The sequence below is a fragment of the Vulpes lagopus genome, chromosome 9, assembly GCF_018345385.1.
Source record: "Vulpes lagopus strain Blue_001 chromosome 9, ASM1834538v1, whole genome shotgun sequence".
In the NCBI taxonomy this organism is placed as follows: domain Eukaryota; kingdom Metazoa; phylum Chordata; class Mammalia; order Carnivora; family Canidae; genus Vulpes; species Vulpes lagopus.
The window spans coordinates 1,241,697-1,263,446 of NC_054832.1; the positions used below are offsets into that span (position 1 = coordinate 1,241,697).

Here is a 21,750-nt window from a genome sequence, read left to right on the forward strand (position 1 = left end):
CAGTCCCATCCTTGGCCCGGTCCTTGCCCCCAGGCATACTGTGCTCTGCAGGGTCTGGTGGCCCCTCCCCTGTCTCCAGGTATTCCCGCGTACCCTTCTGGGGGGCAGGGCTGCCCTCAAGAGGACAGCTCTTCCCTGGAAGGCAAACGAGCAAGGGTATGGGACGGGGGCACTCAGTGCTTGCAGGGCATCATCCCAGGGTCTCACGAGGTCGGGGTCTCCCAGACCCCCTCCAGGGTTATGACCGCAGGCATCAGGCAACCAAGGAACCTCTAGTCCCCCAGAACCTGGGGCCGGGACAGCTGTGTCTACAGAGGGACACAGTATTTTGTCCCACAAGGGGTCACTCTCCTCCTAAGTCAGTGGATTCCTTCTCCGATTATGTCAGCCTCTTACAAGTTTGGTTACCGTGAGGCAGTGGCCAGTTGGGTGTCTGGCTCTGCAGGCCTGAGGCCAGACCCAGCACCTCCCTGGGGAGTCCTGACTGCACCCCCAAACTGCAGGGAGATGACTGGACCCAGTGAACAGAGCAGACGTTTATTACAGAAGAAAATCTTATCCACGAGCAGCAGCACAAGGACACGTTCTGGGACAAGTGCTGGGGAGGCAGCCGGAAAGGAACCAGTGCAACACTCACCTGGATTAAGAAAGCACCACGTGAAAGGTGAACCACAGAAACCACAGAACGAGGACAACACGTGCCCCAGACGTGCAACATACTCGCTTTCTGAAGACTGAAGAAGTGAAGAGATTATAACGTCAAAGTTCATCTGACGTGCTTGGAAAGTCCCGTGTCCCGTGTGCACGACCACCAGCCGAGTGAGAGCATCTAGCCGTGCAGCCACCTCCACCTGCCAGGTGTGCGGGGTGTGAGAATCCCAGGACGCCGAGTGCTCAAGCTGACCAGTAAACAAGCGCGTGATAAAACCAGATTGCCCCGGGCTGCTGCAGGGACCTGGGGTGCACGATGGGACGGGGCGCTCGTGTGGACCCCAGTCCGGCGGCGATGTGTGCGCTGGGGCCGAGGGACCCTGGGTGCTCACCCTACAGGCCTCGGAAGCCCACGCCTCCGGAGGCTGCAGACAACCACAGGCAGCAGCGTCCACCTGCCCCCGTGGGCCAGCTGGATCCTGGCAGGACTCTGGTCAAGAGGGCCACTGGCGCTGTGGGCTGTGGAACAGGCAGTTGTGAGGCGGACGCGGGACACACGATCTCTAAGCTCAGCACAGAGGTCCCTGGAGGCTCGGAGCAGAGCTGTGTCCTCAGGCAGGAGACGCGGAGCCTGCCCATCATCTTCGTGGCTGCTCCCACCCTGCGCTGGCCCTCAGCCCACTCCCTTTCCGGTCCCAGTGCTGCTCCCTTGGCCCTTGGGGACATCTCCTTTACCTGGCTGCGAACCTGCCCTCACTTGTCCTGCTCCAGAGCAAATGTCCATGTGTCCCCAGTGTCACAGGCGTCTGTCATGAGCACCAGGACTCAGGCGCCCTGGGCTTTCCTCCCTGGAGCCGAGGCTGCAGGCTGCCCCCAGTCCAGCCGTCCTCCGCAGCGTGTCTTGGGGAAAGGAATGGTCACAAGTCTTGGTGTCCGGACTCGGGATGGACATGAGAGGTCACTAGAAATCAAGCCCAGGTGACACCCTGGTGCCTACAGCTCCCCAGGAATGCAGAGGACCTGGCAAGGGTGACCAGAGGTCAGCCCCCCAGTCTGTGGGGAGGGGAGGAAACAGAGCCCCGCCTGCGGTGTGGACTCACTGCCCGGTCTCCCAAAGCGCTGGCTCCCGCCTTCCCTCAGATTGAGGTCGGCATGAGGCCCGAAGGGGCAGATCCCAGCGTCAGGGGCGATCGACAGCACGTCCCTGAGACATCTGCAGGGGTCCCCGTGTCCGTTCCATTCAAGGTCCTCCGTGGCTCCCCGCCAACCCAGCGCCCTCCACGTGGGCCAGCTGCAGAGGTCCTCCGTGGACGCTGTAACTGCCCTCCGGCAACAAGAACCGTGCTCAGCGGGGGGTACCCCAAAGGTCCCATGTGGAAGAAGCATTTCTCTGGGACATTCCCAGGACTCCAGGGAAGCCACTGACTTTGCTGGTGGGGTCCCTCCCAGGCTGGGCAGGCTCAGGATTGCCCCTCCTGGGTGGGCGGGGCCAGAGGTGTGCCAGCAGCGTGCAAGGTGAGCAAGGCGGATGTGGTGGGCTTTGGAGAGGCTGAGAAGCAGCGAAGGCCCCTGGGGGGTTCAGCGCCTTCACCTGGCTCTGGGAGGAGGTGGGAGGCAGACGGGGCCCACCTGCAGCACCCCCGCCCCCGTGGACTTCCTGGCCGGGCCCCGCCCCCACCCGCCCTCGGGCGTGGCCTTTCTGCTCACCCAGGGGCCTCCTGGCCGCCTCCTCACTGGCCTGGGCGCGTCCTCGGGGCTCAGGACTGGGGAACCTTGTTAGCTGGGAGGTTCCCTTCTATGCACGCTTCATCGGGAACTTCTTGACGGGTGAGCTGCTCTCACGGCCAGAAAAGGACGAGAAACACCTTCTGAACAAAGAAACGCAGTTATCACCTGGCTGGCTGCGGGGAAGCTGCCAGCACACAGGTGGGGGGCTGGAGCGGCCTGGAGGCGGGACTGGCCGGGGCTCCACCCACGCACCCCAGGCCTGGGCCCCGACAGACCCGGGAGGAGAGGGCTTGTGTCCCGCAAAGTTAAAGTTAGAACAGGAGTGTTGCCCACGCTCGTAGCCCTTGGGTGGACGGGACGTGATGGGGCCGCCGAAGCCGGGCGCCCAGTCCACGCGGGCCGCTTCTGCGCTTCATCAGCAGCATCTTCGGCGACCGACTTCCTTTGTTCTGAGCCACAGACGTGGACGAGCATCTGCTCGCTTTGCTGCTGCCGTACCTGTGGGTTATTTCGATTTTCCTGACATCCCACACGCGCTCTACAGATCGCTGCACGGACTCTGGGCGCACGTACCAGAGTGCCCCCTCGGGATTTTGATGACCCAAGTTTCTGGGCTAGCACCCTATGGCACATCCTTAACTTGCCAAGAAACGCTACTTTTGTTGCTAAAAATAGATTGATAGCTTTTTATTTATTCATAGAGACGGAGAGAGGGACAGAGACACAAGCTGGCTCCACGCAGGGAGCCTGACGTGGGACTCGATCCCGGGGCTCCAGGATCACGCCCTGGGCTAAAGGCGCGCTAAACCGCTGCGCCACCGGGGCTGCCCGATCAATGGCTTTTTAAAACTGCATTTTGTTAACAGCACAGCAGATTGAGTAGCTGTTTCCGCTCTGGGGAACACACGTGCTGTTCATTGTAGTGAACACAGCAGCAGCAGCAAGCGCGATGCTGGGCACCCCCGCGCCGACACCGGCACCCGAAGCCTCTGTATCGTTCCCAACAGAAACCCTGCGTCCGTCCCCCTGCGCCGTGCGCCCCGGAGTCTCTCCTATGCTGCTGTGCGCGGCGCTCTGGGCCCTCCGAGCCCGGGCCACCCCGGCCGGCTTCTCGCGCTCGGCAGCAGCTCGTCACCGTCTGGGCCTCATTCCCTGTCCAGGCCAATGCTGTCCCCGCGTCCGGGCTCCGCGCACCGTGTGTCCGTTTGTCCGGGGGGGTACCACAGGCCATGGCGCCCGGGGGCTCCTCCTTCGCTGCTTCTGCACCTGGGCCTCTGGGAATTCGGATTCTGACCTTTGCCCTGGCAAGCCTGCTAAGCCCTTACTAATCTCTGTACTTGGGGTCGATTTTCAGATTCTAGTAGACGTGGTATCATCTGCTGATAAACACACTAAGGGTTTTCCATCGTCCTCGTGTGGCCCCTGGGCAGCACGAGCGGGGGGCGGGGGGAGCCCCGAGGGTGGGCCTCTTGGCTCCTGCGCTCGGAGGGGACACAGATACCCGGGACCCCAGGCTGCAGTGCTGTCCCAGGTTCTGGTAGGTGTTCTCTACCGGGTTTAGGCAACTCTAGGATGGTGCATTTTGGAACATAGTTTCACAACATGTAAGAAGATAATATGGGGGGCGCCTGGGTGGCTCAGCGGTAGAGCGTCTGCCTTCAGCTCGGGCCGGGATCCCGGGATCGAGTCCCACATTGGGCTCCCCGCAGGGAGCCTGCTTCTCCCTCTGTCTCTCTGTGTGTATCTCATGAATAAATAAAATCTTTAAAAACATAAAAGATGATAATATGCCCCTCCCCCAATCTGTTGATGTGACACATCAGTTTGGAGCCTGACTTGCCTTCCTGACAGAACCTCTGGCCCCACTCCACCATCCCTTCCTCCGCGTTGGAGGCAGTTTCCAGCTCCGGGCTTGAGCCCCTGCGGCTGTGAGCACACACTCACGGCTGTCCCAGCTCATAAAGCAAGGGGAGGTGTCTCCGCTTTTCAGTCTCTGAGCCCGAAGGAGACTGGAATAGGTGCCTGACTCACTTGTGCGCCATCTGGACTCGCATCCTGGGGTGGGGGGGGGCTATAAGCTCCGGACACTCATGTGCAGCGCTTACGGGTCCTTGGGCCTCTGGCTCTCGGGCGGCCTCCACAGCTCATCTGGGCTCCCGTTCCCTGGCGCGGAGTTTTCCCTTTTCTGATCTCTGACGCCCCTGCTGTCACTTCTCAGCATTTGCGGTGGTGCGTTTGCTCCTGTGGCTTCGTGGCCCCATGCTGGACTGCCGGCCAGGGCGGGGCCCCCGTTTCCTTCCCACGACAGCCTCCGACACACCGGTTTTGCTACTCCGTCACTCTGCATTTATTCCGCTGTGTTTTTTATGACTTCTCAAGCCGGAGGCTCAGCTTCTGGTCTCTAGCTGCTCTGCTGACGAGGCCTGAGTGCTTGGGGCTACGTGTCCCCACGTGGCTTTAACGGCTCCTGGGGAAGCTCTGGCCAATCCTGTTTCAGGGTCAGCAAGGTCTCAGTATTTTAGAGCCTTCGCTATGTCTTTTCGTTTGAGTCTCATTATTGGGAGGGTTTTCCTTTTCCTAGGATAGGAGCTTCATTTGAACTGAGAACCCTCAAAACAGATTCACGGGAAAGATCTGGCTTCGGTGTGTGGTGGGGATGCGGTGGTGGGGAGCGCAGGAGACGGCCCCTGCCTCGCCAGAGCCGTGCCAAGGCAAACAAGACCACCAACTGATCTGAGTTTGATTTTGTGATTTTTCTCATGACTGTAAGACTTCCAAGTCTCATTTTATTTATTTTTTTTAAGATTGTCTTTTTTAAGATTATTCTTTTTTTAAGAATATTTATTTTATTTTTATTTCTTTTATTTATTTTTTAAAATAAATTAATCTTTTATTGGTGTTCAATTTACCAACATACAGAATAACACCCAGTGCTCATCCCGTCAAGTGTCCCCCTCAGTGCCCGTCACCCATTCACCCCCACCCCCCACCCTCCTCCCCTTCCACCACCCCTAGTTCGTTTCCCAGAGTTAGGAGTCTTCATGTTCAGTCTCCCTTTCTGATATTTCCTACCCATCTCTTCTCCCTTCCCTTACATTCCCTTTCACTATTATTTATATTCCCCAAATGAATGAGACCGTATAATGTTTGTCCTTCTCCGATTGACTTACTTCAGTCAGCATAATACCCTCCAGTTCCAACCATGTCGAAGCAAATGGTGGGTATTTGTCGTTTCTAATGGCTGAGGAATATTCCATTGTATACACAGACCACAGCTTCTTTATCCATCATCTTTCGATGGACACCGAGGCTCCTTCCACAGTTTGGCTATTGTGGACATTGCTGCTAGAAACATCGGGGTGCAGGTGTCCCGGCGTTTCATTGCATCTGCATCTTTGGGGTAAATCCCCAACAGTGCAATTGCTGGGTCGTAGGGCAGGTCTATTTTTAACTCTTTGAGGAACCTCCACACAGTTCTCCAGAGTGGCTGCACCAGTTCACATTCCCACCAACAGTGCAAGAGGGTTCCCTTTCTCCGCATCCTCTCCAACATTTGTGGTTTCCTGCCTTGTTAATGTTCCCCATTCTCACTGGTGTGAGGTGGGATCTCATTGTGGTTTTGATTTGTATTTCCCTGATGGCCAGTGATGCGGAGCATTTTCTCATGTGCATGTTGGCCATGTCCATGTCTTCCTCTGTGAGATTTCTCTTCATGTCTTTTGCCCATTTCATGATTGGATTGTTTCTTTCTTTGGTGTTGAGTTTAATAAGTTCTTCATAGATCTTGGAAACTAGCCCTTTATCTGATACGTCATTTGCAAATATCTTCTCCCATCCTGTAGGTTGTTTTAGTTTTGTTGACTGTATCCTTTGCTGTGCAAAAGCTTCTTATCTTGATGAAGTCCCAATAGTTCATTTTTGCTTTTGTTTCTTTTGCCTTCGTGGATGTATCTTGCAAGAAGTTACTGTGGCCGAGTTCAAAAAGGGTGTTGCCTGTGTTCTCCTCTAGGATTTTGATGGAATCTTGTCTCACATTTAGATCTTTCATCCATTTTGAGTTTATCTTTGTGTATGGTGCAAGAGAGTGGTCTAGTTTCATTCTTCTGCATGTGGATGTCCAATTTTCCCAGCACCATCTATTGAAGAGACTGTCTTTCTTCCAGTGGACAGTCTTTCCTCCTTTATCGAATATTAGTTGACCATAAAGTTCAGGGTCCACTTCTGGGTTCTCAATTCTGTTCCATTGATCTGTGTGTCTGTTTCCACACTGTCTTGATGACCACAGCTTTGTAGTACAACCTGAAATCTGGCATTGTGAGGCCCCCAGCTATGGTTTTCTTTTTCAAAATTCCCCTGGCTATTCGGGGTCTTTTCTGATTCCACACAAATCTGAAAATAATTTGTTCCAACTCTCTGAAGAAAGTCCATGGTATTTTGATAGGGATTGCATTAAACGTGTAAATTGCCCTGGGTAACATTGACATTTTCACAATATTAATTCTGCCAATCCATGAGCATGGAATATTTTTCCATCTCTTTGTGTCTTCCTCAATTTCTTTCAGAAGTGTTCTATAGTTTTTAGGGTATAGATCCTTGACCTCTTTGGTTAGGTTTATTCCTAGGTATCTTATGCTTTTGGGTGCAATTGTAAATGGGATTGACTCCTTAATTTCTCTTTCTTCAGTCTCATTGTTAGTGTATAGAAATGCCACTGATTTCTCATCTTAAAAGAAGTATTTTCCCATTGCTCTTTTCCTGCTGATGCAGGTGAAGTCAGCTGTGGTCTTCCTGGAGGAGGCGCCAAGCGCTGTCGGCGGGCATGGCCACCTCCCACGCCTCGCTACGAACATGAACACCCAGCAGGAAGCCCCACGCCCAGTGTGGGACTTGAACTCACAACCCGGAGATCAAGAGTCACAGGTTCCACCCACAGAGCCCGCCGGGCGCCCCCAGAGCCACCATCCTTAAAACAGTTGGGGTGAAGCAGCAGTGCCCTGAGGACTTCACGTGAGTCACCGAGTCAGGTTAAGCACCGTCAGCATCCCACATCACACCTGTGGAAACTGAGGCAGCACGAGGTTAAGAGAGGCCCCAGGTCCCACGTGGGCAAGGTCACTAACCCCTGTGCTCTTCACCACCCACCTCCTCTCCAGAGAGCAAAGCCATATTGGGTGGGAGTCTATTTCTTTGTCTCCTAACCAACTGGCACGGACGAAAACGCACCTGCCTGCCGCTGGAGAGGAGGGCAAGCCCGCCGTCTGAGCACTGCCGGCGCGCCGACCGCCACAGCCCGGAGGAGGGTGCCAGCCAGGCTCATCTCCACCGTCGTTCCGTGTCTGGAGACCCATCCTGCTGCCCTGAATACAGAAAAGGTATTTATCTCTGCACTATTTGTAACGCCCTGAACCAGAGAGAGCCCATGTGCCCCCCGTAGGAGACCTTTCTCTTGGGTTCACCGTGAGGCCGTGGTGCCCAGGAAGCTGGCGGCAGGGAACGTGCTGTAACACGTGACCCATGTCACACAGCACATGCGTCCTGGGACGGGCTAAGGCAAAGCGGACGCCCCTGGGCCCGGACGCCCACCCAGGGTGAGCGTCCCCACCCTGTCCTCCAGCACCCCGGGATGAGCACCCAGCCCCCGCAGCCCCCCCCATCTCCTTCCGCGGGCCTCCAGCACAGCCCCGGGGAGGGGACCTCTGACCCTCACGCGCCCTTCACCTAGAGCGGCCCCCTCTGGCCACCGCCCGTCTCTGTGAATGAAGCTTTTCTGGCACACAGCCACACTCGCTCACTTCTGTGTCATCGGGGACTGTGGCCCCAGGTCACAGCGGAGAGGAATGGTGACAGGCGTTAGGGCCGCGGAGCCGACAAGTTGCCACCTGGGCCTTTACAGAAAACGTCTGCCAACCGTGCTCTGGACGCAGGAGCCGCTGACACCCAAGCAGTGTGCTTCCTCGCTCCCGGGGCTCGAACACGTCTCCCCACTGTCTCTGCCGAACGTCTGAGAGTAAATTGCAGACCTCGTGCCCCTGTGTCCCTGGAAAGCTTAGTGTGCGTCTCTGACAACCAGGATGAGGCCCAGGATGACCACAGGCCACAAGTCAAGCATGGGGCGCGGAGATGGATGTAGCCCTGCCACCCAGTGGACAGCGTGGACATAAGGTTTGCCAAAGGTCCCAGGGACGTCCCTGACAGCTACACTCCCGTCCGGGGTCACACACTGTAGCCCCCACCCCCCGGGATCTCCTGCCCCACCTGGGGCGATCTGAGTCGGGTGTGGGAGGGCCTGCTGTGCCCGGGGGCTGGGGGACAGGGGTGCCCAGCTCAGGTGTCATACAGCACAGCTTTTAGAAAGAACAGGAGTGGGCAGCCTGGGTGGCTCAGCGGTTGAGGGTCTGCCTTCAGCTCAGGGCGTGATCCCGGGTCCCGGGATCGAGTTCAGCATCGGGCTCCCTGCAAGGAGCCCAGCATGGCCTCCCTCTGCCTGTGGCTCCTCTCTGTGTCTCTCATGAGAAAATAAGTAAAATCTTTAAAAAAAAAAAAAAAAAAGAAAGAACAGGAGCAAACACCTACCAACCTGGAGAAGCATTTCCGCTGGGAGCATCTGCCCTTTGGCGTCTGTGACCTGATGGAGAAACGTCTCTCTCAATTCAGGACCTTCCTGCTGGACGTATTCCCCAAAGACCAAGGCCATTCGGGGGCTCCAAACAGCTGAAAGTGCATTATTTTCCTAGTAAAAGCCCTGTTGCCTCCTAAGTGACTGTCACCTCACCTTCCTCGCCCTGTTGGAAACTCTGGGACCCCCGGCAGCTCTCTGCAGAGCGAGGAGCCCCATGTGGACCACTCCCGGAGGGCAGCCTAGGGTGGGCACGGGGTGGGGACTCGCCCGGGGGAGGAGATGGGGCCTGGGGACCAGGTGTGAAGACGTGAAACTGACCTGGATCCTGAACCCTGGGGGGCAGGGCGCACTGGCTCCCGTCTGGACACCCCCGTGGCAGACACAGGCTGGCCCGAGCTGCCCTCACATCCTTGGGGCCCCCACATGTCCAGGGCAGGAATCGCCCGCGATGGCAGCCCGTAGATCCTGGGCGATCCACACCTGGGGCGTCAGGCCGCTCACCGTGGCAGGGGCTGGGCTGGGCAGAGGCAGGAGGGGCCAGTTCCCAGGGACACGGGGTGAGGGCAGGGGTTCCAGGGCTGGTGCTGCACGGCTGGAGGGGGGAAGCCAGGGCACAAACCACAGGACTGTCACCACGGCCAGCCTCGCAGGGACAGCAGGTGGGTGGTGCGGCACCGGGGCACGGACTGCGGAGCACCGCTGTCTAGCTCAGTGCCGCAGGCTCCTGCCTGGTGCACAGGGATGGGCTCGGGGCCCGGCAGGTCCACAGTCTGCAGACTGGAGTCCCCCAAGGAGCAGGTGAGAGGGCGGAAAGCAGAGCGGACGCCACGGGCAGAGGCCGCAGGTGCTGGGCCGCTCCCCGGAAGCCGCGGCCTCCGGGCCTAGACAGCTGGGGATACCCCATCTCTGGTGCTGCGGCCTCCGGTGCCTCCCGTGTTAACACAGGTCTTGATCCAGGGCCGCTCTGCACCAGAGAGGTCTGTACCACGCTCGGGCACTTGCTTACTGTGCGGGCTGACTTTCCTGATGACGGCGGGGCGGTGCGCAGGTGCACAAGGCTCGGGGCACCCGGCACCCATCGGGCGCTCAGGAGGGACGGCGAGTGCGCGGCCCCCACGGGCCCCATCGGCACAGGCTGCGGCTCAGCAGCTTCCCACACTCAGTGCTTCTTCCGCGGGTGACGCTTCCGATGGCGGATGAGGCAGGAGCTGTAGGCAAAGGTCTTCCCGCATTCCTGGCACTCGTACGGCTTCTCCCCGGTGTGCGTCTTCCGATGTTTCAGGAGGTTGGAGCCGCAGTTGAAGGCCTTCCCGCATTCGCTGCATTTGAAGGGCTTCTCTCCAGTGTGGATTCTGTGGTGCTTGGTGACGTCGGAGCTGTGCCGGAACGTCTTCCCGCACGCGTCGCACGGGAAGGGCTTCTCTCCCGTGTGTACCCGCTGGTGGCGGAGGTGGTCTGTCTTGTGCTTAAAGACGCGGCCACACTCCCCGCACTCGTAGGGCTTCTTTCTCTGGAAAGGAGTGAACACAGGGACCCCCTCAAAGTCATCTTTAAACGAAGCATCGAAGGCGTCAAATAAGTGTTCTTCATCCTCGGGGCTCAGGGTGGCTTCCTTGCTGTGCTTCCTCGCCACAGACGACCTCCTGGGCTTTTTCCCCCCAGACACGTTCTCTTCTTTGGGAGCGTCCTTCAGCACCTCTACTTCTTCCTTTGGGGTCTGTGCCTTCTTTTTGCCCGTGGGCTTCTCCATCTTTCTCTGTTCCCAGCCGAGAGGAAGGACCACCGGAAGCCAGGAAGGGCTAGGGAGAAAGGCCAGGGCCCGGACTCCCCACTTCTTCGGAAGCTCTCCCTTTAGACGCAGCTCTTCGTTTTCCCGAGCTTGTAACGAGAGCTCCGGAGCAGAAAGCTTGCACCAGAGAGGGGACGCCACCAATCCTTGTGCTGCCGGAGAAGCCAGACCATGAAGGTTAGATCACAGGCGTGTGTGGGGAGGACACAGCTGTGGGCTCCTGCGGTACGGAGGAGCTCAGGGACGGACGACGGGGTGCCACCGGGGACCTTGGCCCCTTCCCTGTCCGTGTGTTCCCTTGGACATGAGCCTTTCACACTGGACGTGACCAAACAGAACACTCGCCCTAACCCTCTCCTGGGGGACGGGGTCTCCATGCCTGTGTCCAGGGGACCAACAACTCTGTGTGGTCCCCACATTGGAGGTTTCCCCCCATTTCCCCCCTCCTCCTCCACTTTGTGTATTTGGGACCAGACGATGTGCTTCTGGAGCTACAGGCTGCAGGACACACCTGCGTCCCCCCTTTGGGAGCTGCCCTCCTGTCACTTAGAGCCTGGAGTCTGAGATGGACCAAACTTGGGGCTGGCTCCCTAGGGGCGCCCCTGCCCTCCTCCCATGGCCCATCTCCGAACGGCGGCCGCAAACCCCCACCACGTACCTGCCCCGGTCCCCAGGGGCCTCCCTCCTACTGAAGAGCCCTATACCCTAACCTGGCCTGCCCTCTGGCACCGCCTCCACCTCCCCCCACCCCGCCCCGGGGCGCCCAATTCCGCTACAAATTCAAGTGGGATCCAGCAGCCCCCGGGGTTCGCAGGAGCATCACCCGCACGGCCCCTATTTCCTTGGTTGGGATCCCTCTTCCGTTTTGTTTCTGCATCATCCCTGAGCTCCTGAGCTGCGTCTTCTCTGTGCTAACGGAACCCCAGCATGGCCTCCGCACACTTCACTCTCCACGTGCTCGTGGAAGGCGTCTCCAGGAGACTGAGAAAAAGCCTTTTTTTTTTTTTTTTTTTTTAAAGCTCCAAAGGCCGGTCCTGTTCTGATCCTCCCAACATTCCTTGCAAACAGGGTTCTCAGCAAGGGCACCGTGGCCTGTGTGATGCCCTAGGTCATAACACTCCCGGTGATGTAGATTCACCTTTTTAATCTGCGTCTATCCAACTGCTGCGCGTGAAAACACCATTGCTTTTTTTCTTTTTTTTTTTTTAAAGTAAGCTCTACGGCCCACATAGGGCTCGACCTCCAGACCCTGAGGTCACAGGCTCCACGGACAGAGCCGGCCCGGTGCCCCCTAGTGATGTCTTAAGGAATAGACGCTTTGAATCGTCAAAGCCCCCGGGGAGGGGCCTGGGCTGCCCTCGTCTCCCGCAGGCGGAGGCAGGGAGCCCAGGACGTCGGGACACGGGGGTGGGAGGCTGGCCTCGGGCCACGTCGCCCGCGGGCCCTGCTGCAGGCCGGCTCCGGGAGGCTGCGGTGCCCACCGGGGGGAGCCGGGGCTGAGGGCAGCGGAGGCCCAGGGGCTGGGGGGCGCGCACAAGTAGGGGCCCTCCGCGGCACCCGATCGACCCCCCGGAGGCCGGTGTCCGGTGCAGGGAGACGGCCAAGCGCAGAGCCGCCGCGGGGACGCCTCGCCGTACCCACCGCTGCCGGCCGGCTCCTCCGCGCTCCCGGCTCCTGCAGGCGGGGCCCCGAGGGGCGGCGGGCGGCGGGCCGGGGCCTCGGCCGTGTCAGCCCCGCACCCCTAGCGAGGGGCCGGCGCCCGCACGGCTGCTGCTCGGGCATCGTCCTAGATGCTCGTCCGGTCGGCCCCGTTCAAGCTGCCCGGTGCCCGGCGCCAGGAGGACGCCCAGCAATGGGACCGTCGACGCCGCAGCCGCCCCGCGGGGCCCGGGACGAACCGGCGGCCCCCCCGGCTGGATGCCAGGGGTCCGGGAACCGGCGACCCCCGCGCCGGGCCCCGCCGCGGCCCCGCCGCAGCCCCGCCGCAGCCCGGACCCCCGCGCCAGCCGCCGGGCCGGCGCCCCCGGAAGGACCCGCCCCTTCCGGCGCCGCTCTAGGAGGGGCCCGCCCGGCCTCTCGGTGGTACGCCGCGGACGGCTCCGCCCCCCCAGCTCGCCGCCTCCTTTCAGTTTCTGCCAGGACCGCCCCGAGGCCACGCCCCTCCGCCACGCCCCCGAGGCCACGCCCCCTCCGCCACGCCCCCGATGCCCCGCCCCTCGCTCCCCCCACCCCCCACCCCTCCCCACGCCCGCCTGCTCGCTCAGCTACTCCGAGCCCAGCGACCACCCCACGTGTACTCGTTTCCTGGTTCCCTCCAACTGCGCCGCTCACAACGGTTGATCCCCCGTTCTTGGGGGCGGGCGTCCAGGCTCGGCTGCCCTCCCGTGGCCGGCCAGGGCTGCGGGCTCAGCGGGAGGCTCGAGTGTCGCCTCCCCTGGTGGTTGGCAGGACCCATCTCCGGGGGCCGCGCCGAGGGCCTGCTTCTCATTGGCTGTTGGCTGGAGGCTGAGGTGGGCCCTGGCACCCCCCCACCGGGCCCTGCCATGCGGCGCCCTCCGCCGGCACTTCCCAGCGTGGCTGTTCACGTCTGGGGCCGGGGAGTCTCGTGGAACATAGTGCGAGTGACTGCTCGTGACCTTCCTTATACAACAACATAACCACAGGAGTGACCTCCGGTCACCATCATACAACACGACCCAACTGCAGGAGTGACATCTTGTCTGTCCCACCCCCATACTCTGTGGCTCAGAAGCAAGTCGCAGGTGCCGCCCGCACTTGGGGAGGGCAGCAGGCTCTAGACACCACAGCCTCCCCAACCTCCACACTCCCCCACCCCGCCCTGCAATTTTTTCAGAGCACAATCCAGTGTGTGACATACCCTGTCCTCTCCTGGTTAGGGGTTTCCCAGGCCCAGGCCCACCCAGAGCGTGGGGCAGGTGGCGCTGCAGACCTGCGCAGTGAGGGCGGCCACGCGAATGATTGGTCCCCGCGGGATGAGGGTCGTGTTCACACCGAACTCTAGTCTGTGAAGCCTGCGGCTGCAAAAACACGATGTCCACGCCCTGTCCCAGAAGGCGCCCTCTGGTTGACACCAGCCACGGGTCACCTGAGCTATCAGGGAGCCCGCCCTCCTGCTGCTGGAGGCTCTGCACAAGCTGGGTGGGGGGCAAGTTCTTGAAATACGGCGGAATGAGGTTCCCACGTCCACGGCCGCTTCCTTTTATGAACACTGTCTCTGTGGCGAGTGATGCTGTTTGGCAGCATCTCACTCTGGACCGCGGTAAAACGGTCACTTAGAATCATCTTAGAGTCCTTTAAAAAACCTTTTTTGCAGGTGCCCTGTAAGAGCGGGTGAAGCCTGCCCCGGGGCCGTGGAAGCCCCCAGTGGCCGCCACAGTCGGGAGGCACGCCCCGTGGAGCAGGTGCGCTGGTCAGGCCATCTCTGAAACCCCGCAGAGCTCCAGCTGCTACCGATGCCACCTCCAGAGGTCCCAAGTGGCGCTGGTATAACTTGAGACCGCCCCAGATGGTTCTACTGAGAAGCCAGCGTCCAGAACCAGCGTCCAGAACCGCCGTCCCGACACAGGCCAGGATGCAAGCAGGGGCTCGGTGACGCGTCGGCCACCGAGCAGGGGGAGACCCAGGAGTGGCGCCCTCGGGTTTCGTATTCTTCCAAGAAACATTGGTCCCTCACCTGGGGGCATGTTCCTCCACTATGGGTCACACCCATTTACCCAGAAAAGCTAACCCGTTTACCCCTCGAGCCTACACTTTGGGACAAGCCGAGTGGGAAAGACGCTCCTTCTCCAATTACGCGATCCTCCCCGTGTTCATCTGCTGACAGGCTTAACATTCATTCATTCATTCACTCACTCATTTATTCATTCATTCATCACTAGGATCCACACCCAGCACGGAGTCCAACCCGGGGCCTGAACTCACCACCCTGAGATCAGGACCGGAGATGAGATCAGGAGCCCGATGCTCACCCGTCTGCGCCACGCGGGCGCCCCACTGACAGGCTCACAGGGAGGGGCGTTATGAGGGTGTTGGCAGGGTGGCAGCAGGCCAGGGGACGGCCCCAGGGGGCGTTGCCCACTTCCCTCCAGTGGGGACTCCCAGTTCCCGGTCAGGCCCGCCCTGGGCCCGGAGGCCTGGTGGCGCCTGTGCGGCTTCCCTTTCTCCGTGACTGTGGGGCTGTGTGACCGTGTGGCCGGCAGCCGTCTGGCACGGAAGGCTTTCCTGCAGCCGTCGTCTCCACGGCTGGCTCGTCAGAGAATGCTCCCAGGTCAGGGTTTCTGGGACTGGGCCCCCCAGGGGCGTCCCCTGTGGCGGGGTGGAGAGCTGAGTCCTGGCACAGGCCGGCCGCGTTCACTGCTCATCTTGGGCTCTTTCTGGGAGGATGTGGGGTGACGGGAGCCATGCAGAGACTTCCCCCCAACCCTCGCCCCGTGTTCTCTGAGACCCTGCAGCCACCCACCAGCACCCCACCAGCCCCCCACAGAGCCCTGTGCAACCTCCCTGGTGTGCCCTCAGGCAGGACACGCGTCTGAGCTGGGAGCCTCCCCGGAGGCCCAAAGGCCTGAGTGTCAGGCGACACCGAGCCACATGGGAGGTGGGAGGCTCCAGGTGGGCCCGGGGTCCATCAGCTCCTGCAAACCCGGTGGTCACCAGAGGGCTAGTGTTCAGTAAGCTCCATCCTCAGGGGGATCCCTGGGTGGCACAGCGGTTTGGCGCCTGCCTTTGGCCCAGGGCGCGATCCTGGAGATCCGGGATCGAATCCCACGTCGGGCTCCTGGTGCATGGAGCCTGCTTCTCCCTCTGCCTGTGTCTCTGCCTCTCTCTCTCACTGTGTTCCTATCATAAATAAATAAAAATTTAAAAGAAAAAAAAAAAACTCCATCCTCAGGGACGTCCTGCTTTGGGATCAACACCTCATCCTTGGTTCTCATAGGGGGAACAAGGACAGGAAATGCACCGCGGCCACCTGCTTCCTGTTTTGGGAGAAAGGAAGTCCTGAGACCACCCCAGGTGGCGGTGAGGGGGGTGCATGGACAATGGCAGCTGACCCAAGGGAGCCAGGGGTGGGCCGGAGAGAGGAGGAGTCCCAGCGACCCCTGGGGAGGATGGAGGCTGCAGGGGCTGAGTGCCCAGGGAGTGTCTGCGCCCCTTGTTCCAGCTGACAGGTCCTGGGCTTGCTCCGGGGGACAGGACTGGATGGGGGCACACAGGGCCCTGAAGTGGCCCCAGGGGTGGTGAGACAGCTTGGGTAGGGGCCCCTCAGCCCAGTGTGCTTGTTTGTCCCCTCCAGGTCAGGGGCCATTGTAGGGGAGCAGAAGGGAGGGGGGTGACCAGATGGACTCAATGCTGGGAGGGGCAAGAGTGTGAGAGCCTGGACCCCCTGCCCCCTCCCAGGAACAGCTCCAGGGGTCAGAGCAGGGACCACCACATCACCCCTGGCACTAGAGCACCAGAGCCTGGCTGCTGGTACCTCTGGCAGCCTCCACGGGGATCCTAGAAGATGGGTCCTGCTTTCCTCCGGTTTTGTGGGAAAGGGCACTGAGCCCAGAGAGGCTGCGTGGCTTGCCGAGATCACCCAGCTGGGAAGCGGCCCGTTCCGACTTGAGGCCTGGCCAGCATGTGAGCCCCGGGGCTGCACGGGCTCTTATTGTCTTAGCAGCTCCCAGGAAGATTCTCGACAGCATCCAAGCCGCAGGGCAGAGCCTTGACCCATGCCATCTGCTCCAGAAGTTTCCAGCATTAGGCCCTTAAGGAGCACCCTCGGGGGTTCAAGGACCTGCACGTGTCCTGGGGTGAGGGGCAGGCTCTGGAAGCTCACCAGGTGGGCCAAGGGCCTGCGGCCTCTCCCTGTCCTGTGCTACCAGCCTGTGGTACACAGGTGTCCTTCCTCATCCAAGGGCAGGGGGGCTCTTAGAAGGGGTGCCTTGTGCCCCCAGCTCTCAGTCTAGACAAGAGGACCTGATGCAGGTGCCTGCGGTCACCCACTGCAGCACCAGCACCGGACGCACTTTGCCCAGGAGGCCTGTCCAGACCAGGGGCTCTGGCGTCTGGAGGACAGACTTCTTTGGGCATAGCCGCAGGGTCAGGGGTGAGCCGACGGAGGCTGAACATCGTTGCTGCTTTGAGGAGGGAAAGTGCGGGGCTCCAGCACCCACGGCTGCCACGACCTTCCTAGGGGGGTGGGGCACGGCAGGGGTGCTGTGATGCTGATTCCAGGGCAGAGGCGGGGCCTCCATATGATGATTCCTGCTTAAAAGTAAAATTTCCAGGGACACCTGAGTGGCTCAACGGTTGAGCCCTTCCCTTGGGCTCAGGGCGTGATCCTGGGGTCCCCGGATTGAATCCCACATCGGGCTCCCTGCATGGAGTCTGCTTCTCCCTCTGCCTAAGTCTCTGCCTCTCTCTCTATGTCTCATGAATAAATAAAATCTTTAAAATAAAAATAAATAAAAAATAAAATACATTTTCCAGTTATTTTACCAGTAAAAATGTGTGGTTTTTTTTCTTTTTTTTTTTTTCCAGGAATGGCAGAGAACTGCAAGCCAAAGCCAGCAAAACCACAGGCAGGTGTGCCCCGCAAAGATTGAAGTGGAGCACCGAGGGGCTGCTGTCAACTGAAAGCCCATTGGACTAAACTGGGAGCTGGATGTGTGACGGCTTCTCATTGGCCGGGCTGTTGCCAGGGGAGGAGGAAACCTTCCTTCCTCCCGCCCCGCGGTGAGGGAGCAGTAGCGTGGGGAGGGCCGCTCCGTTCCCATCGGATTTGTGGTTGGGATTTGTGGTTGGTGAGGGTGGGAGGGCATGAGAGCTCCTCCTGCCCAAACTCCCGACTTCCCGTTTAGTGAGGTTTCCTTTTATGAATTTTTTCAGTAGGCCTGGGGTGCGGTGGGAAAGACCCCGGTGGGAAAGACCCCGGTAGGAAAGTCCTTCTGGCCGGCAGGGGCCCCGTGGGGCGAGCACTGGTCTGCAAGCACACGGCAGCACAGCCCCTGCGGCTGGAGCCACCCAGTCACCGTAGAGACCACCGACTGCAGGGGGCACACCCTGGGGGATCCCGGTGGTGGGGGTGGGGTTGCTGGGGGTCTGAAGTGGGGGCTATAGGTAGGACCAGCGGCCGTGACAGGTCACTGGGCACCCTGATAGACAGGTGTACAGTACTGAGGAGGCCAGCAGGAGTCCTCGGGCAGGGCCTGGTGCTTGTGAGCTGAATTCCTGTGCCCCGGGCCCCCCATCTGTGTGCAGGTCCCCACCTGGGCCAGGCCATCACCACTAGGCCCCATCTCCCCCATCCTGGCAATCACCACCCTAAGCTCAGCTCGGGCCTGACGCCACTCTGTGCACCCTCATGGAGCTCTGTCTCAGGCCCTCCTTAGGGGCTGGATTGTGTCCCCCAAATCCATCCGCTGAGTCCTGGTCTCAGGACTTCAGAGGGTAACTGTGCTGCAGGAGGTGATCAAGGTAGAGGAAGTTACTGAGAGCCCTGACCCACGCCCACTGGTGTCCTTACAAGAAGAGACCAGGATGCAGACAAGCACCGTGGGATGACCCTGTGAGGCCACGGGGACAAGACGGCGTCTACACACTGAGGAGAGAGCCCTCAGGAGGGACCGGTACCGCTGGCACCTTGATCCTAGCCTTCTTCCTCCAGGACTGTGGGATGGGACGTTTCTGTCATTTCAGCCCCCAGGGTCTGGTGCTCCCGGCAGCCAGAGCTGACTAGTGTACCCCTCAACCCTGGAGTTTCCTTCTTCGGCCTCCGGCAGGGCAGGGTGCCCCCTGACACTCCGGTGACACAGGGCCCCACATGCAGCAGTGCCGTCTGCATACCGGGGAGAGGCGTGGTCTGAATCAGTGCCCCTCGGGGGGTCGTGGTCCCTGGGGCTGCCCCCCGCCAGTGCCAGCCTGAGCCTGAGGTCTGGTTGATGGAGGGCAGCTGCAGCCCAGGGTAAGGTCTCGGGCCAGGAGCGGGGTCCCTGGAGGAGCCGACTCCGTGGATTCTGAGGGAGGATCCGGGCCCCGGGGTGAATCCCTGGACCTGGAAGCCGGGCCCCGGAATACCCAGGGCCTGAGGCAAAGAGCTCCGCGGCCCGGGCTCCCAGGGTCCAGGCTGGGCTGGAGTTTGCCTCCACGGCGGCCACGAAGACCACGCGCTTGCTGAGGAGATGGAGTCCACCCAGAGCGTTCCCCTGCCGAGTCCTGGGGGTACCCCAGTGCTTGGGCTGCTGGGCTCCATTCTCCCAGGACAGGGGTCCTTCCGGGTGCAATTAGACGGGTCTCCAGCTCCAAAGAGCTGATGGCACTGGGGACTGTCCCAGCCCGCAGACTAGGGGAGCCAAGGCGTCCTCTTGGGGGAACACAGAGCCTGAGGTCCAGGAGGCCCTTGCTGGGGCCCAGACCTCAGGGGCGGGCACGGGTGGGGCAGGGGGGGGGAGGGTGGCACGGGCGAGGCGGGACCGTGGGGAGCGTGGGCACAGGTGGGGTGGTGCCACCTGTGTTTCTCCTCTTCCTTCATCTTGCTTCTCCGCGGGAATGTGGAGATGGGCCCGGGCTCCTGGGGCTACAGCCTAGGACCCCTCGCCTCCACGTCCCCTGAGCCAGTCCCTGCGGCCACCGACCACCCGCACGTGCCCTGCGCGCCCCACAGGCCCGCCTCTCTCGGAGGCCTATGCACGCTGAGGTCAGTGAGTTAGAGACAACCCGCAGGTGTGGACCAGCCCCATTCCCCAGACTCGCGCTCCAAGGGAGCTGGGGTAACCTTGGCAGCCCCAGTGCCCGAGGAGGAGTGCCTTCTGGGGGGGCCTGTCACCCTCTGGCTCTGCCGCTGTCTCCCCTGCACCCATGGGACCTGCCTGCACCAGGCACCCTCCCCACCCCCACCCACACCCTGGGGCCCTGCATCCTCAGTGGCATCTTCCTTGGGGGTGTTAGATACCCACGGGTCCCCAGCTGGTCAGAGCTCCGGGGAGGGAGGTGTGGTTAGGGTTGGTCCCACGAGTTGGCCTCAGGCACCGCACCCAGCTCAGCGACAGCCAGCGGTGGGGTGTGGGCGCTGGCGCACCAGGTGGAGGGAAGGGTGCGTGCGAATTGGGGGACTGCCTCTTGGAGACACCCGAGCCCCGGCAACTCTGCCACCACAGGCTGAGGGTGACACAGGGGGGCCATGCCCCGGGGGCAGGGTGGGGGAGCCTGTCCCTCCCCTGGACGGTTTGTCTCCCCTCCCCCACCGGCCCATCGTATATTCAACCTGGAAAATCCCGGTTCCCTAGAAGCTGAATCTAGCAACGGGCAAGGCAAGGGTAGCTGAGGTGCGTCCGGACGGCAGGAGATCTGCTAGGGGCCACCGCGGCTGAGAGCTACTCCTGACTTCGGGCTGTGGCCCCTGTGACCTGGTGAGCCCTTCTGCTGGGCCCTGGGCCTGGGCTTTACCTGCCGTGGGCCCGAGGCCCAGCACACAGCCGGCGTGGCAGGTGTCCGGCGGGGCGTCTGCTGTTGGGGGACGCGGGGTCCGTAATGACTGGCTGACACCCGCGTCCTAGTCCCCGCAGACTGGGATGTGTGGGCTCTTGGGTGTTGGGAGCCGCGTGCCAGGAAGGGGTTAATGGATTGAGCAAGGGCTCTCTGTGACTCTTCCAACAGCTGCCACCGTCTCACCCTTGTTGTTAAAGGCTTGTGGCTCAAGATGCCTTGGCCGTCTGTTCTAGGGCGCACACTATCGCTATCTATTGTGAAAGGACCCGTCTGGAGAACTAACCCTAAGACATCCTGCTTGATATACAACCCTGCTCTGTAAAAGAGCGAGTAACACAGATAAAGTTGGCATCGTGGCTGAATCCGGCCATATGTCCCTCCTGCTCCCACTCTGTTTCTGTCTCTTTTCTTTTCCTCATTCCCTTACCCTTATCCCTGGACGGTTGTCGCCCCCAGCGCGCGCGACACTTGGGCAACGAGACTCTGCAGCTGTGATGCAGATGTGGTCTCTTGGGAAGAGAGACCTGTCCTGGATTAGGTCACCACAGAGGCCTTCAGGATGGGGGTGGAGGGAGATTTGAGGGAGAAGGGGTGAGAGGTGGGATGGTGGAGGAAGTGCTGGGAGCTGCGGGTCAGGCGGCCAGCAGGGAAGGCCGGAGGCCCTGCTCCCCTAGAGCGAGGTGCGCAGCTCCCCAGAGAGGCGGGCCTGTGGGGCGCGCAGGGCACGTGCGGGTGGTCGGTGGCCGCAGGACTGGCTTGGGGGCGTGGAGGCGAGGGGTCCCAGGCTGTAGCCCCAGGAGCGTGGGTACTGGCCCCGCTGGAGCCTGGAGGCCGCAAAAGCGGGAGCCGCGGGGTCTGGGGCAGCAGAGGACGATGTCCAGCTCCAGCAGGTGGAGAAGCAGGTGGCAGGGCGGTGGCGCCCCAGCAAGCCCCTGGGGAGGGAAGCCCCGAGGGGCTCCCTGGGTGGAGGGAGGCCCGCCACTCGGCGTGTCTGAGACGGAGCCAGTCACAGACACTGGCTCCGGGCTGCGTCGGGCTTGCTGGGGTGCCACCGCCCTGCCACCTAGCAGACAAGGAGACCCAGCTGGGGCAGTGGGGGCATAGGGAGGTGAAGGGGATCGTCTGGGTCACGGCGCAGGCAGGCACGGCTCACCCAGGTGGGGGGGCGGGGGGCGTGGCCTTAACGAACATTTAAACCAGACAGCGTGACCCTCGAGCTGTGCTTTATCTGCTGTGCTTTAGTGGGCACTGTGTGGGTGAGCGTGTGTCGGTGACTGTGCGCCCTGGCGGAGGGAACACGAGAGTGTAGGTACCTGCAGGAGTGCGTGTGTGACTGTGTGCAAGGAGGCAATGGCAGAGACGTGACTGGCTCCGTCCCAGACACGCCGAGTCGCGGGGCCTCCCTCCACCCAGGGAGCCCCTCGGGGCTTCCCTCCCCAGGGGCAGCTGAGCTGGTGGGGATCGAGGGGTCCTG

General features: G+C 60.9%; 1 protein-coding gene and 2 long non-coding RNA genes across 8 annotated transcripts; 2 read left to right on the plus strand and 1 right to left on the minus strand.

The window, feature by feature from the left end:
- Positions 1-521: 521 nt before the first annotated feature.
- Positions 522-12,567, minus strand: ZFP41 (ZFP41 zinc finger protein). 6 transcript variants are annotated; one of them, XM_041768568.1, is made up of 7 exons: positions 12,429-12,567; positions 9,317-10,939; positions 8,953-9,090; positions 8,172-8,369; positions 7,603-7,736; positions 2,359-2,519; positions 522-1,970 (listed from the first exon to the last, which is right to left on the minus strand). In XM_041768568.1, the coding sequence occupies exon 2, from the start codon at positions 10,746-10,748 to the stop codon at positions 10,158-10,160; it is 591 nt and encodes a 196-aa protein (XP_041624502.1). In that variant the 5' UTR covers positions 10,749-10,939; positions 12,429-12,567; the 3' UTR covers positions 522-1,970; positions 2,359-2,519; positions 7,603-7,736; positions 8,172-8,369; positions 8,953-9,090; positions 9,317-10,157. The 6 variants fall into 6 exon arrangements, with proteins under 6 accessions (XP_041624502.1, XP_041624501.1, XP_041624508.1 ...); XM_041768567.1 differs by lacking the exon at positions 12,429-12,567 and adding an exon at positions 11,926-12,313; XM_041768572.1 differs by lacking the exons at positions 522-1,970; positions 2,359-2,519; positions 12,429-12,567 and adding exons at positions 2,534-2,877; positions 11,926-12,313.
- Positions 12,568-14,739: 2,172 nt separating this feature from the next.
- Positions 14,740-19,142, plus strand: LOC121498557. Its single transcript, XR_005989836.1, has 3 exons — positions 14,740-15,075; positions 17,331-17,525; positions 18,255-19,142. It is a non-coding gene; the product is annotated as an uncharacterized LOC121498557 (long non-coding RNA).
- Positions 19,143-19,261: 119 nt separating this feature from the next.
- On the plus strand, positions 19,262-20,648 carry LOC121498556. The gene is made up of 3 exons (XR_005989835.1): positions 19,262-19,485; positions 20,075-20,197; positions 20,445-20,648. It is a non-coding gene; the product is annotated as an uncharacterized LOC121498556 (long non-coding RNA).
- Positions 20,649-21,750: the final 1,102 nt, after the last annotated feature.